Source organism: Anastrepha ludens, chromosome 4 (genome assembly GCF_028408465.1).
Source record: "Anastrepha ludens isolate Willacy chromosome 4, idAnaLude1.1, whole genome shotgun sequence".
In the NCBI taxonomy this organism is placed as follows: domain Eukaryota; kingdom Metazoa; phylum Arthropoda; class Insecta; order Diptera; family Tephritidae; genus Anastrepha; species Anastrepha ludens.
Genome location: NC_071500.1, coordinates 24849240 through 24862824, shown reverse-complemented (window position 1 = coordinate 24862824; position 13585 = coordinate 24849240). Strand labels below are relative to the sequence as shown.

General features: G+C 39.8%; 1 protein-coding gene across 1 annotated transcript; it reads left to right on the top strand.

The window, feature by feature from the left end:
- The first annotated feature begins 1830 nt into the window (after positions 1–1830).
- On the top strand, positions 1831–3702 carry LOC128862035 (uncharacterized). The gene is made up of 2 exons (XM_054100437.1): positions 1831–1921; positions 3124–3702. Exons 1-2 carry the CDS (start codon positions 1910–1912, stop codon positions 3625–3627), a joined length of 516 nt encoding a protein of 171 aa, XP_053956412.1. The 5' UTR covers positions 1831–1909; the 3' UTR covers positions 3628–3702.
- The last annotated feature ends 9883 nt before the right edge of the window (positions 3703–13585 follow it).

Genomic DNA, 13585 nt, shown 5'->3' with positions numbered 1-13585 from the left:
TTGTCATTTATGAATAAAAAATAATATCGTCCAAATGACTACCACGATTGGCTTTACAGTACGCCATTCGATCAACCCAATTTTAAGCACATTTTCGATTGTTTGGGCTCCAATTTCATGGATGGCAACTTCGATTTCGTGTTTTAAAGCATCAATCGGTTGTGGATTGCTGTGGATGGTTCGCATAGCATTTGTCCTTAACGGCTCCTCACAAAAAATAGTCCAACGGGCTTAAATCACAGCTCCGAGGCGGCCAATTGATATCGGAATTTCGGCTGATTATTCGGTTTTGAAAAACGGTAGCCAAAAGTTCGAGTGTAACTTTGGCAGTGTGACAAGTTGCACCGTCCTGTTGAAACCAAATGTCGTCCATGTCATCCTCTTCAATTTTTGGAAACAAAAACTCGTTGAGCACGTCACGGTAACGGTCGCCATTTACTGTAACCGCGGAAGAAGAAGAAGACTCACCACTTTGGAAATAGGTTTTCAATATTTCCCAATTTAGTTCAAGCGTATAGCGTCCCGGAATGTGGCCGGAATGGAACTTGGACCGCACAAACCGACTGTTGAAACTAAACAGAAAAAACATGATAAATCTTCTCGAGGTCCTAACAGGGCATTGTCTGATTGGCAGGCATGCCCGTAGACTGGAAGCACGCTATAACGACTATTTCAGAAGCTGTAACGACATTGAAGAAGAAGAGACTATAGAAAACTTTCTATGCGGGTGCCTGGCTCTGGATAGAATAAGGTTCAATATTATAGGAAAAAGTTCCCTGAATAACTTGGCAGAAGTAGCCAATATAAAAATAATAAGCCTTGTTAGATATATTAAAGCCACAGGTTGGTTCAATGAGGGCAATGTAGAGTGAGGAGAGGGGGCAGCCTTGGTGGTATCACAATGTTCCTACAGCAGGCCTAGGTGTGTCAACCGACAACCACTATACCTACCATATGTACATATATGTACATAACTATCTGTATTCATTCATTCCATTACATGCGAACATAATTAGAATACCCTTGGGCACAAGTGAGTTCTGGGCCTTCTTATTTTTTTACCTTTTTTTTAAGTTGAAGCCAATATCGCTGTTTTTTCTCTTGAACTTCGATACACCGAACCATCGATTTTTCACTTTATGATGTTGCACCCCTAGGTGTTCCCGCTGCCACTACCGCTGACATAATAACAAACGACTTTAGCCAGCGCAAATTGAAGTGTGACATACAATTGCTCTTGCCAATCAGTGTTAACGATCAACACTTGAATATAGAATGCGAGTATACACCCACCAACAACAACCAAGTGTTTGTGGCAACTCGTAGTTAGTACAAGTTAATGGATGTGTTGGGCAAATCGCATTCCTTTTTTGTTGCAATTGTTACGGCCCCTATTTTTGTGCAGAATTGGCTTTGATGCGGCTAAAATGCGAACGGAGTTCTTCAGCGAAAGTGAAATCTCACCTCATGGCCAAAAGGATTGAGTGCAACGGGTATGTGCGTATGTACCAAGTACGGATGCTAGCTGTGTAGTTGAGTATTTAATAGGATTTCTTTGCTTTTTTTAGCCTTGTCTTTTATGGTTTTTAGTGTTTGTAAGTTTATTGGTGCGGTTGAAATATGATCGTTTGGATTTCTTTGCTATCTCGATGGCGCGTGTGTTTGAGGCTTAAAAGCTAGTCTTCCGCTGGAGTTTTTTCCACGCTTTTGATTCTTATGCCACTTAAGTTTCATTCTTAATATCATTAAAGGAGTTTCTGATTTTGCTGAGGCGGATCAAAGAATTGTATAAAAAGCGGTACGAATTTGAGGCGAGCAGTCAGTACGAGTGCTCGTGTCCAGTAAGGAACATTAACAAACTAAATAGATTTTGAGAATTGTAAAATTTCTGAATTAACAAAGAAAAAAAATGTTTAAAGTGGTGAGTGCGCAAAAACAAATTCCAACTATGTATTAAAATAATATGATAATTTTAGTTCCAATTGTTTACATACATACATAAGGGTGACATACTAGGGAATTGTAAGGCAGACAAATTAGCGAATGAGGGCACTAACCTCTCGCCTCCCTCTTGGTATAGGGATTGTAGGTATACCTCAACCTACAAACTTCGTGATACAAGTAGCATTGCTACTTCAGCCAACACGAAATGGTTGATAGTCTGACATGTCACGCGCTCAGAAGGGCTACTTAAGCGGTCGATAAAAAAAGTCTCTATGTTACCGGGTCCGCCACTCAAAGTCTAACCAATTAAAAAGGCCATAAATTAAGTTTGGAAAATTACTTCAATTTACTTTTGCTCGATATGACCACCTTTTGCCTTGACTATGGCCTTGAGACCATCCAGAAGCGAATAGCAAGCTACCCGAAGGTGAATTGCCGGTACTTTGGCCCTCTCGCGGACAATGCCTTTTTTCAGCGCCTTGAGACTGGTGAATCTTTTAGTTCGAGCCTTGCTCTCCAAAATGGTCCAAAGAGAATAATCGATCGGATTCGCGTCTGGTGAATTTATCTGAAACGAAATGTTTGCCTGCTCACGGCTTCAAAGCAACCTCTAGAATTCTTTCCGATAATATTACGAATTTACCTTAACGCCAGGCTCGATGAAAACGACTGGAGAGCAACCATTCGCGGTTACAACGGCCCAAACCATTATCTGTGGCGGGTGCTGGGTTTCAATGGGTTTCCACTTAAAAAAAAATGGTTTAGCGGGGAATAGTATGTATTGTAGATAAACTGCTACTGTGGTATCACAATGGATCGGCAACGGTCTAAGTAAGCTGGTTTAGACACCGACTGCCACATCTACATATCTACCTATCTATATACATATTTCAAATTGAAAAAGTGAAAATTAAAAAAAAATTTCGATTCAAAAGCGGCAAGCTTTTTTTCTCATTATTCATTTCAAAAATACTAGCGAAAAAATTAATAACATTTGTTTTTGTAAATATGCGGCATTTCAGTATTTTTTCACTTCATCAGTTGATTAAAAAAAAATTGGGTAAACAGGTTGAAACCTATATTATGAAAGCAAGAATTTTCAAGCAAGAAAAATTGTGCTACCTTCGAAACTCAACCATTTAAAAAACAAAAATATGCCTAATTTAATTTTAATTTCAGTTCATTCTCTTCGCTGTTTGCGCTTTGGCTATTGCCACTCCTGATGGCTTCACCGTCTTGCCAGCCGCTCCATTGTCAGCAGCATTGCCGATCTACAAGTCTGCACTTGTGGCGTCCCAGCCTACCCACGTTGAAGTGCATGAACCGGCACTGGCTAAAGTAGGCGATGTGGTGGAGAGTGTGCCCACTGCTGTCTCGCATCAGAGCTCAACCATCGTGCATAGCAAAGCTCAACGCGTTGCACCGCTAGTGGCGCCTGCTGTGCGCTCGTATACGGCACCGGCCCTTCACACTTTTTCGGCACCACTCTCAGTCGCACCTTTGCTGCGCACGCTGCCATTTGGACTAGGACCCGCTGCCGATTTTGTTCACGCCAACGCTCCAATTCAATTGCGCTCTTTCGCTTCAGCTGCTCCTGCGATTCCGGCATCACTCTACCGCTCATATGGATTCACCTATGGGGGACAACCATTGGTCTATACTACTGCGCATTTTAGGAAGTAAGCAAATGTATATATGCCTTTCAAATATTTTCGAATTTGTTACGTATTCCATATAACTGCCGAAAAAAATGAATGAATAAATAGAACAACATATTCTGTGAATGTACATAGGTATGTTTCATGTTTCCTTGTAAATTATTTTACTCGTGCATTTTGCATATTCTCCGCAACTTTATTTACCTTGACGCCTATTTTTGGATTTCGGTTTAATTTAGTGCTAGCCCGTATGCACCCTATGCTCAGAAAGTACTGGGAATGTTTAAATAAAACAAAACAGAGTTAAATTTCAGGCAAATTTATTTTATCTCCTTCAAAATATATCCGGCTGTAGCAACACACATTTGCCAACGTTTAACCCAGTCCTCCATGCACGCCTGGTGGCCTTCAACTCCCTCGTCGCATTCTCTTTGAGCTCCTCTATCGACTGAAAGCTCCTTCCACGAAGTGGTAACTTCAACTTGGGAAACAAAAGGAAGTCGCATGGGGCCATATCAGGTGAATACGGGGCTTGCACGATGGTATTTACTTGGTGTTTGGTCAAAGAATCCAGCACAATTTGGGCTCGGTGCGATTGCGCGCTATCATCATTCAAAATCCAAGAATTGTTTGCCCGCACTTCCGGCCGTTTGCGACGTACAGCATCTCTCAAACGCTTCAAAACAGATAAATAATATTCTTTATTGACTGTCTGGCCCGATGGAAGGTACTCATGGTGCCTCACTTTCCCGGTAGTTTTGATCATAGAGTATTTCGCTTAATTACACCAGTTATTGAAAAACATGGCATTGATGTTTTTCGTTTAAGAGAAGAGGTTTTAGGAAATCTGCCATCGTTTTTGGTGCATTTTGATAAATACAGAAAGCATTAAACGTACGTATTCTTGCTGTTATCAGTGGAATATTTCTGCCACACCTCGCACAGCAGTTCAAACATACAAGTACTTGTAGATTATTTAAGTATTCGTTTAAAAACGCTTGAAACTTTTTCAACATTAAATTAAAAAATAAGCAAAATAAGAAATGGGAAAATTAGCCTGTCTAATAAGTTTTCTAATTTATGCAGACCAAGCTTCTGTGATCCACACTTGTTTTTTTTTTTTGGATTTTTGGCTCATAGTCCGGGAGCCAAGGGTCATTTTGACCTCATCATTTCATGCTGACTGCTTTTAATATTGAAGGCAGACGCCATCCATTGGATGACGAAACCAACCGTCACCTGGTCCAGTAGCGGTGGGTACGTGCATGGGATGCTGCGAAAGGTGGGGAAAAAAAAATTTGTAACAACTCATTTAATACCGGCTTAAACTTTTTTTGTGTATTGTTGACATTTAGCTTAGTGACAATTCAAAGTTTAGTGAAAAAATGTCGAGAAACTGGTTCTGTCGTGGATAAAAATAGGACTGTTTGACCAAAAATTGCTTATTCTGTTCAGAATATTACTGCAGCAACGCAACCGTCCACATCGATATCTCGACGTTCTCAACAATAAGGCATTCATGAATCGATTCTTCCACTGTTTGGCGAATTTTACCTGTAGACGTGCTTATTCATTCATTTCCATCTTTTTTCATATATAATTGTTAAGAGCAGTATTTTGAATAAAATTTATGGACAAAAAGCACAAGAACACCAGCATAAGACTGTACTAGAGCTCAAATTGGCCATTAAGGAATTAACAAAAACTTAACTAGAAATTACATGCAATTTAAATTTTCTTTAGTTTGGCGAAGTTGCTTCGAGCCATACATTGAGAAGGTGGTAAAGTTAAAAATTAGGCGTGCACACGAATATCTGTCACTGATTACAACAATAGTTATAAAACAAAACTGATAGTTAGCTCACATTGCTATCGCTGTTGTATAAGCCAAAGGAATTCCAGTAGGATTTAGGTACAATTCCTGAGACGCATAAAAATAAATCAATTTTTTTAATATTTTTTAAAATAATTGTTCTTTTATTTATAATAACTTTTAATTTCAAATAAATTTAAATTCGTTACGTAAGAGCTCGCATTGACTTAGTAAAAGATGATTCGTCTTCAGAGGTTTGTGCTCCTTGATTCTCCGAAAACTTTTGGCAAACAGATGGTTGCGTACCCCTCAGAATAGACGTTTTAAGTTTATCTAGCGGTACAGTTACTCCATGACCAAAACAACAGGCGACCATTTGTTTTGAGCTGCTTCTTCCGCGAACCACTTTTGTTGGATTAGGCTCGTTTTGCCGATTGCTGTTTTGTTTCCTGCCCATATGCATAAATCCAAGATTCGTTATCTCTTACGGTATTCCAGACGTGCTTTGAACCACCGCCGCTGAATTTCTTAAACAGTTCTTTGCAATTTCCTCTTTTTGGAGAGTTGTCAAATTATGCAGTATCCAACGAAAACAAATCTTCTTGACGACCTAATATTCATACAATGTTGAATGTATGCCAGCCTCACTAATGCCCAGGGATGTCTCTATCTCGCGATATGTCACATGACGATTTTGCGTTATCAATTGCCGCTCAGCATCGATTATCTCTTTCACAACAATCATTTTTGCACGGCCTTCATGAAATTCATAGTGCACGAACTCCTTTTACCAGTGTTTCACAGTGGCTAAGTGTCGTGCTTCAACGCCAAATGTGGAAGTAAGTTGGTCAATGCACTCCTGTCAGGAGAATCCACCTTGAAAATCGTAATAAATCTTCACGAACTAATTTCATCTTTTTGGCGACATGAATTTTTCAACTCACTGATAAAAAATAATTAATAAAGCTCTTAAGGGCAAAGTAAGTTTATGATGAATGGTGTTGCGTATGATGGTGTTGCAATCTAGCAACTGACAGCTGTATCGCAAAGTTTGACATTTTTTGGCTTTTACGTACTCAAACGTTTTGAAATACCAGCGCTATTTGTGTTGTTTACAGTAACTTAAAAGATTCATCTCGGTCCAAAAATGGAATTAAATCGTGAACATTTTCGTGCGATTATTTTTTACAACTTTCGACGTGGATTAACTCAGCAACATTGCATGGATGAACTTAATTCATTTTTTGGCGATGAAGCTCCATCAAGGACCACTGTTTATCGATGGTATGGTGAATTCAATCGTGGTCGTAGTTCACTCCAAGACGAATTTCGTGAAGGTCGTCCAAAATCAGTTGTTGTTCCGAAAACCATTGATGCTGTGCGCGAACTGATATTGCAAGATCGTCATGTGACCTATCGTGAGATTGAGACAATCTTAGGCATTAGTGGGACTAGCATACATTCAATATTGCATAAACATTTGACTGTCAAAAAAATTTGTTCGTGTTGGATCCCACATTTGTCAATCGCTCAAAAAAAGGCTCGTGTCGAAACACGTCTATGACATCGTGACAGGTGATGAATCATGGATTTACGCGTATGAGCCCGAAAGTAAACAGCAGTCGACTGTATGGGTGTTTCAAGATGAGCCAAATCCAACAAAAGTTGTTCGCGCACGAAGCACTTCCAAGCAAATGGTCGCCTGTTTTATCGGAAAAACTGGACATGTCGCAACCGTACCACTAGAACAACGCAGAACAGTAAATTCTGAGTGGTACACAACCATTTGTTTGCCAGTTGTCTTCCAAGAAATTAGGTAAACCAATCGCCAAAGACGGATCACTCTTCACCAGGACAATGCGAGCTCTCACACATCGGCTCAAGCAACTGCATTTTTGAGCACCCAAAACATCGAATTAATGGGTCATCCGCCGTATAGTCCTGACTTGGCACCGAGTGACTTCTTTTTATTCCCGTACGTAAAAAACAAAGTGAGAGGTCAACGTTTTTCGACACCTGAAGAAGCGGTTGCGGCATTCAGAATGCATGTTTTGGAGGTACCTCATTCAGAGTGGCAAAAGTGCTTCGACAATTGGTTCAAACGCATGCAAAAGTGTATAGATCTTCATGGAGAGTATTTTGAAAAACAATAAAGTGATTTTCGATGATTAAAATTTGTTTTTGTTCTCTAATCCCGACATATAAAAGGCACTCCTCGTAAAAACCTCGAATTATAGTACAGCTCATCACAAAGGCTGCAAAGGTTGCAAAGGGGCGCAAAATATTAAGGCAAACCACGTAAAGGCTCAAATCATAATACGCCGTTACGCCCGTTATGTATGAAAAGGGTAATCGCTTTCATCTGGTGTAATTGTACTGGTCCTGAATCTGACTTTCACACCAGTTACGTTTTCTCTGCAAGATATGTTCATCATTCAATAATCGCAATGGAACTTTTCCACTTTTCATCATCCTCTAAAAATCAAGACAAATATTTTGTAATAAATATTCTTTTATGCCTATGAGACATGTACACACATACATGTATATATGCACATTAGGGTGACCGCTTCTACTGAAATTGTGGATACTGTTCGGGACGCCCACTACAAATGTGAGATTATTCAAAAAACTATTAAATATGAAGAACTAAGCCGATCCGGTATGATTTAGCGGTTCCGACTTTATTCTAAAGTTCGAAATATTTATATTTTTTAAAAGTAAGACCACATAATTAAAAAAAAAAAATAATCAGTCACTTTCCGTAATTTTCTTTATTTTCCGAATAACATTGCAGTCAATGAGTCAGATATTAACGTTTTTAAAACACAGCATTCATCGTGAAATTAATAATGGGGAACAGTGAAAGATATTATATATATTTTAGCATCGGAACAAGCATACGTACATACAGTTGCGTGCTACATAGTGCTACGAGCGGAATCTTTCACTGATTTGCTGTACGAAATTGAATAAAGTTATGGGTATCGGCGGCCGCCGTAGCTGAATGGTTTGGTGCGTGACTACCATTCGGAATTCAGAGAGAGAACGTAGATTCGAATCTCGGTGAAACACCAAAATAAAGAAAACCATTTTTCTAATAGCGGTCGCCCCTCGGCAGGCAATGGTAAACCTCCGGGTGTATTTCTGCCATGAAAAAGCTCCTCATAAAAATATCAGCCGCTCGGAGTCGGCTTAAACCTGTAGGTCTCTCCATTTGTGGAACAACATCAAGACGCACGCCACAAATAGGAGGATAAGCTCGGCCAAACACCCAAAAAGGGAATCCTATTATTGAAAAAGGAAAAAAATTCTGGGGGTGTTTTTCAAGAACACCTACAAAAAATTTTTTTTTTTCCAAAAAGCATTTTTCAAACTTGATGCTCTAGTCGGAATCTCTAAACCTTCTTCGATCGGTTTAAAATTCCATATTTAGTAGTTTTTTGTTTTATAGCCTTACAAAAACAACAAAAAAATAATACGTTTTTCTTCCTCACAAAAATTGGGACCACCCAAATGTACATATATATTACATACATACATACTTTGTAAATGTGGCAAGTAAAAACATCAGAAATGAGAATAAAGCCGTATGTATTATTCGAGTAGCTCATACGTCTAAGTGGCCCAGCCGCCGTATTGGAGCTGCGCTGTCTATTGCTGCCTTCGCTAATGGTGCTACAAGTAAGAATACTCGTCTAATGCAGACGGCTGGGGCCATAGCGTTGAATGAATACAATACCAGCGTTGTGAGACTAATATGAGTGCAATAAAGGAGGTAATAACTATTTGTTTGGGGTTTATGCGTGTGCATGTAAGTATATAAGAATATGTGGATTGTGTTAATACACACCCTGTAAGAACATAATTCGGAAGAGTTTAACCATTGCAGAAAAATAAAAGTAACCTCTTTGTTACTTTTGTGTTAGCTCTATTCTATATTAAGTAGACTAAATTCATGGAAACCGTAAACGAATGAGTTGGTGAGTGACAACTCCTATTCGGAAGGATAGGAAACGCCAAATGATAGAAAAAGTTTTTTCTAATAGCAATTGCTCCATGGCAAGCAATGGCAAACCTTCGAATGTATTTCTGCTGTGATAAAGCGGATTTAAAAAATATGGGTTAGATGTTTCACTCTTTGTAGCCGTTATCCGTAGTCAATAACATTTGTGATCGCTCAAAAACTGTAGGAGGAATTTATTATTTCCTGAGGCATCAAAACCGAATTTTATTTATTTATTCATCATCTTCTTCTTCTTCTTCTTAATTGGCGCTATAACCGCTTACGCGATTTTGGCCGAGTTTAACAAAGCGCGCCAGTCGTTTCTTTCTCGTGCTAACCGGCGCCAGTTGGACACACCAAGTGAAGCCAAGTCCTTCTCCACCTGATCTTTCCAACGCAGAGGAGGCCTTCCTCTTCCTGTGCTACCACCAACTCGTACCGCATCGAATACTTTCAAAGCCGGAGCGTTTGTATCCATTCGGACGACATGATCCAGCCAACGTAACCGCTGGATCTTTATTTACTGCGCTATGTCTATGTCGTCGTAAAGTTCATACAGCTCATCGTTCCATCGTCTGCGATATTCGCCGTTGCCAACGTGCAAAGTTCCAAAAATCTTACGCAGAATCTTTCTCTCGAACACTCGAAGCGTCGCTTCATCTGATGTTGTCATCGTCCACGCTTCTGCGCCATACGTTAGGACGGGCATGATGAGAGTCTTGTAGCGTATTAGTTTTGTTCGTCGAGAGAGGACTTTACTGCTCAGTTTTTTTTACTTAGTCCAAAGTAGCACTTGTTGGCAAGAGAGATTCTACGTTGGATTTCAAGGCTGACATTGTTTTCGGTGTTAATGCTGGTTCCTAAATAAACGAAGTCTTTTACAACCTCGAAATTATAATATAACTGTCAACAGTGACGTGGGTGCCGATACGCGAGTGCGCCGACTGTTTGTTTGAAGACAGGAGGTACTTCGTTTTGTCATCGTTCACCACCAGACCCATTCGCTTTGCCTCTTTATCCAGTTTGGAGAAGGCAGAACTAACAGCGCGGTTGTTAAGGCCGATGATGTCAATATCATCGGCATACGCCAGCAATTGTACGCTCTTATAAAAAATTGTGCCTGAGCGATTAAGTTCTGCGGCTCGTACGATGCTCTCCAACATCAGGTTAAAGAAGTCACACGACAGCGAGTCACCCTGTCTGAAACCTCGTTTGGTATCAAACGGCTCGGAGAGGTCCTTCCCAATTCTGACGGCGCTGCTGGTGTTGAGCAACGTCATCTTACATAGCCGTATTAGTTTTTCGGGGATACCAAATTCAGACATCGCGGCATTTAGGTAACTCCTTTCCGTACTGTCGAATGCAGCTTTGAAGTCGACGAAAAGATGGTGTGTGTCGATTCTCCTTTCATGGGTCTTTTCCAAGATTTGGCGTATTGTGAATATTTGGTCGATGGTAGACTTTCCAGGTCTGAAGCCACACTGATAAGGTCCAATCAGTTGGTTGACGGTAGGCTTCAGTCTTTCACACAATACGCTCGCTAGAACCTTATAGGCGATATTTAGAAGACTAATCCCGCGGTAATTGGCACAGATTGCAGGATCACCCTTCTTATGGATTGGGCAGAGCACACTTAAATTCCAATCGGCAGGCATGCTTTCATCCGTCCATATTTTGCACAGGAGCTGATGCATGCACCTTACCAGCTCCTCGCCGCCATGTTTGAATAGCTCACCCGGCAGTCCGTCGGCACCCGCGGTTTTGTTGTTCTTTAGCCGCTTTATCGCTATTCTCACCTCGTCATGATCGGGTAACGGAACGATAATTCCATCGTCAACGATTGGGGTATCGGGATCTTCACTTTTCGTGACATGAGCAGCTATCACTGTTTAATAGGTTCGAGAAGTGTTCCCTCCATAATTTAAGATTGCTCAGTACGTCAGTCACCAGATCGCCGTCTTTGTTCTTACAGGAAAACGCCCCGGTCTTAAAACCTTCTGTAAGCCGCCGAACTTTCTGGTAGATTTTTCGGGCGTTGTTCCTGTTGGCCAGCATCTCAAGCTCTTCGCACTCTCGTATTTCGGCCTCTCACTTCTTTTTTCGGATAATACGTCTCTCTTCCTTTTCAGCTCTCTGTAGCGATCCCACATGGCTCGCGTTGCGCCCTATCGCAGCGTGGCTCTATAGGCGGCATCCTTTTTTTCTGCGGCAGCATGAAGAATAAAATAAGCCTTCTACTGAAGCCCATTTTAGTAAAAAGTTAAACTTGAGTATTAACTGGAACAGAGTGTAACTAGGTAATAAATTCACGCTAACTACTTCAAAAAAGAAAATTTTAGAATTTTTTTGAATATCTCTTCGTTGTTACATAAAAATTCCAACTTACACGCAGTTTACCTCAATTAGTACACCTGAATCACGACCCAGCTCACTATTGGCAGTTACAGTTGAGTTCTCGCTGAGGTTTAGCATCTCACAAAGCTAAGCGACAGATGAGAATAATAAATGAAGGAAATAATTGTTTTTAATCTAGAAATTTGATTTTTTTGTTTTATTTAATTTTATTTTATGCTATGCAATCTTGTATTTTGCTAAGTTACCTTATGTTATGGTATATTGTGTTGTGTTATGCTACTGCGTGTGATATGTTGTACCATGTTATGTTATGTAATGTTATGACGTACATCAGAAATATGAGGAGAAGTTTTTCCAACCCCCAAAAAGGGTGTAAGCGTCAATTATATACATACATGAATTCGCATATGTGGAAGTTACACGAATTTATTTCGAAGCTGATATTTATGTCAACGCTAAAGTATTCGTGGCAGGATTAACGTTCGAATATGAAGAATGTATTGCGAGAAGAAAGGAAAGTCAATGGGCGTAAAGGCCAAAGGCAGACCGAGGAACCGATGAATAGAGGCAGTGGAAAACGAGTGTGGAAGTGAGGAAGCAAAAGCTAAAGTTCGACCGTTTTGGAGGAGCATTGCGAAGGAAGCTTTGACGCACCCTGCGTTGTAATGCTGGGAAAGAAGAAAGAAGAAGATTAAGTGTGCATTTACCTACAGGCCATACGTACAAGTATTTCTTCATTTTGCCATATGGAAAAATATATTGTGTCTGAGAAATTAAAATGAAAATTCTCAAAAATTATTAGTTTAAAGCGTGCATTTCTCTACAGGCCCTGCAGTATTTGTTTATCTTGAGTAAGGAAAAATATATTGCGTTTGAAAAATTCAGACTTTTGTTAACGACTTTAACAAAAATGTCAGTCATAACATGAAAATGAATTGTATTTATGTATTTAGCACTAATTATTTGAATTTTATGATGCGCCCATGAAATATAAGCCAAAATAACTTTGAAGTATTTTATAAGGAAGAAAATGTATACCAAAAAAAAGATTGTCCCAAGTCAACGCGATTTTTGAGTAACTTCAAACTTCCATTTAGTGATACTAAAATTGAATGGGACTTAAAAATGTATACATAAAGGTTTCCTAAAAATTTTGTTCAAAAAGTTGAATATTTGGATGAAAGTTTTTTGAAATTTACCTTGAATTAGAAGATTTTTTTAGACAATGAACTATAGAATGAAACATTGTTTTATTATTTTTGAAAACTTCGTCGAGCTGGCCAAATGATTACAAAAATGATTACAATTTTAACATATATTCACTTTAGCTCGATATGACCACCTTTTGCCTTGACTATAGCCTTCAAACGGTCAAAAAATGAGTTGCATGCTGCACGAATGTGATCTTTAGGTATTTTGGCCCATTTTCGTATAATCGCTTTTTTCAGCGCATCCATACTGTCATATTTTTTAGTCCCCACCTTGCTCTCCAAAATGGACTAGATGGAATAGTTCGTCGAATTTGTGTCTGGCGAATTCGATTTTTTAACCATTCTTGGTTCACACGAGCTTTATGAGACGGTGCCGAGTCCTGTTGGAACGTCCATGGTCTACGACCGAAATCTTTGCGTGTCCACGGCTCTAAAAACGATTGGAGAGTGTCCATCAGCGGTTATTGCGGCCCAAACCATTACTTGCGATGGGAAATTGCTTCGAGTGGCCATACGTAGGCTCAAATTTTCGTATGAGTGTTCAGTCGATCGTTTTGAGTGTTTATGAACTGCTCAATTGGGAACATTTTTCCATCAG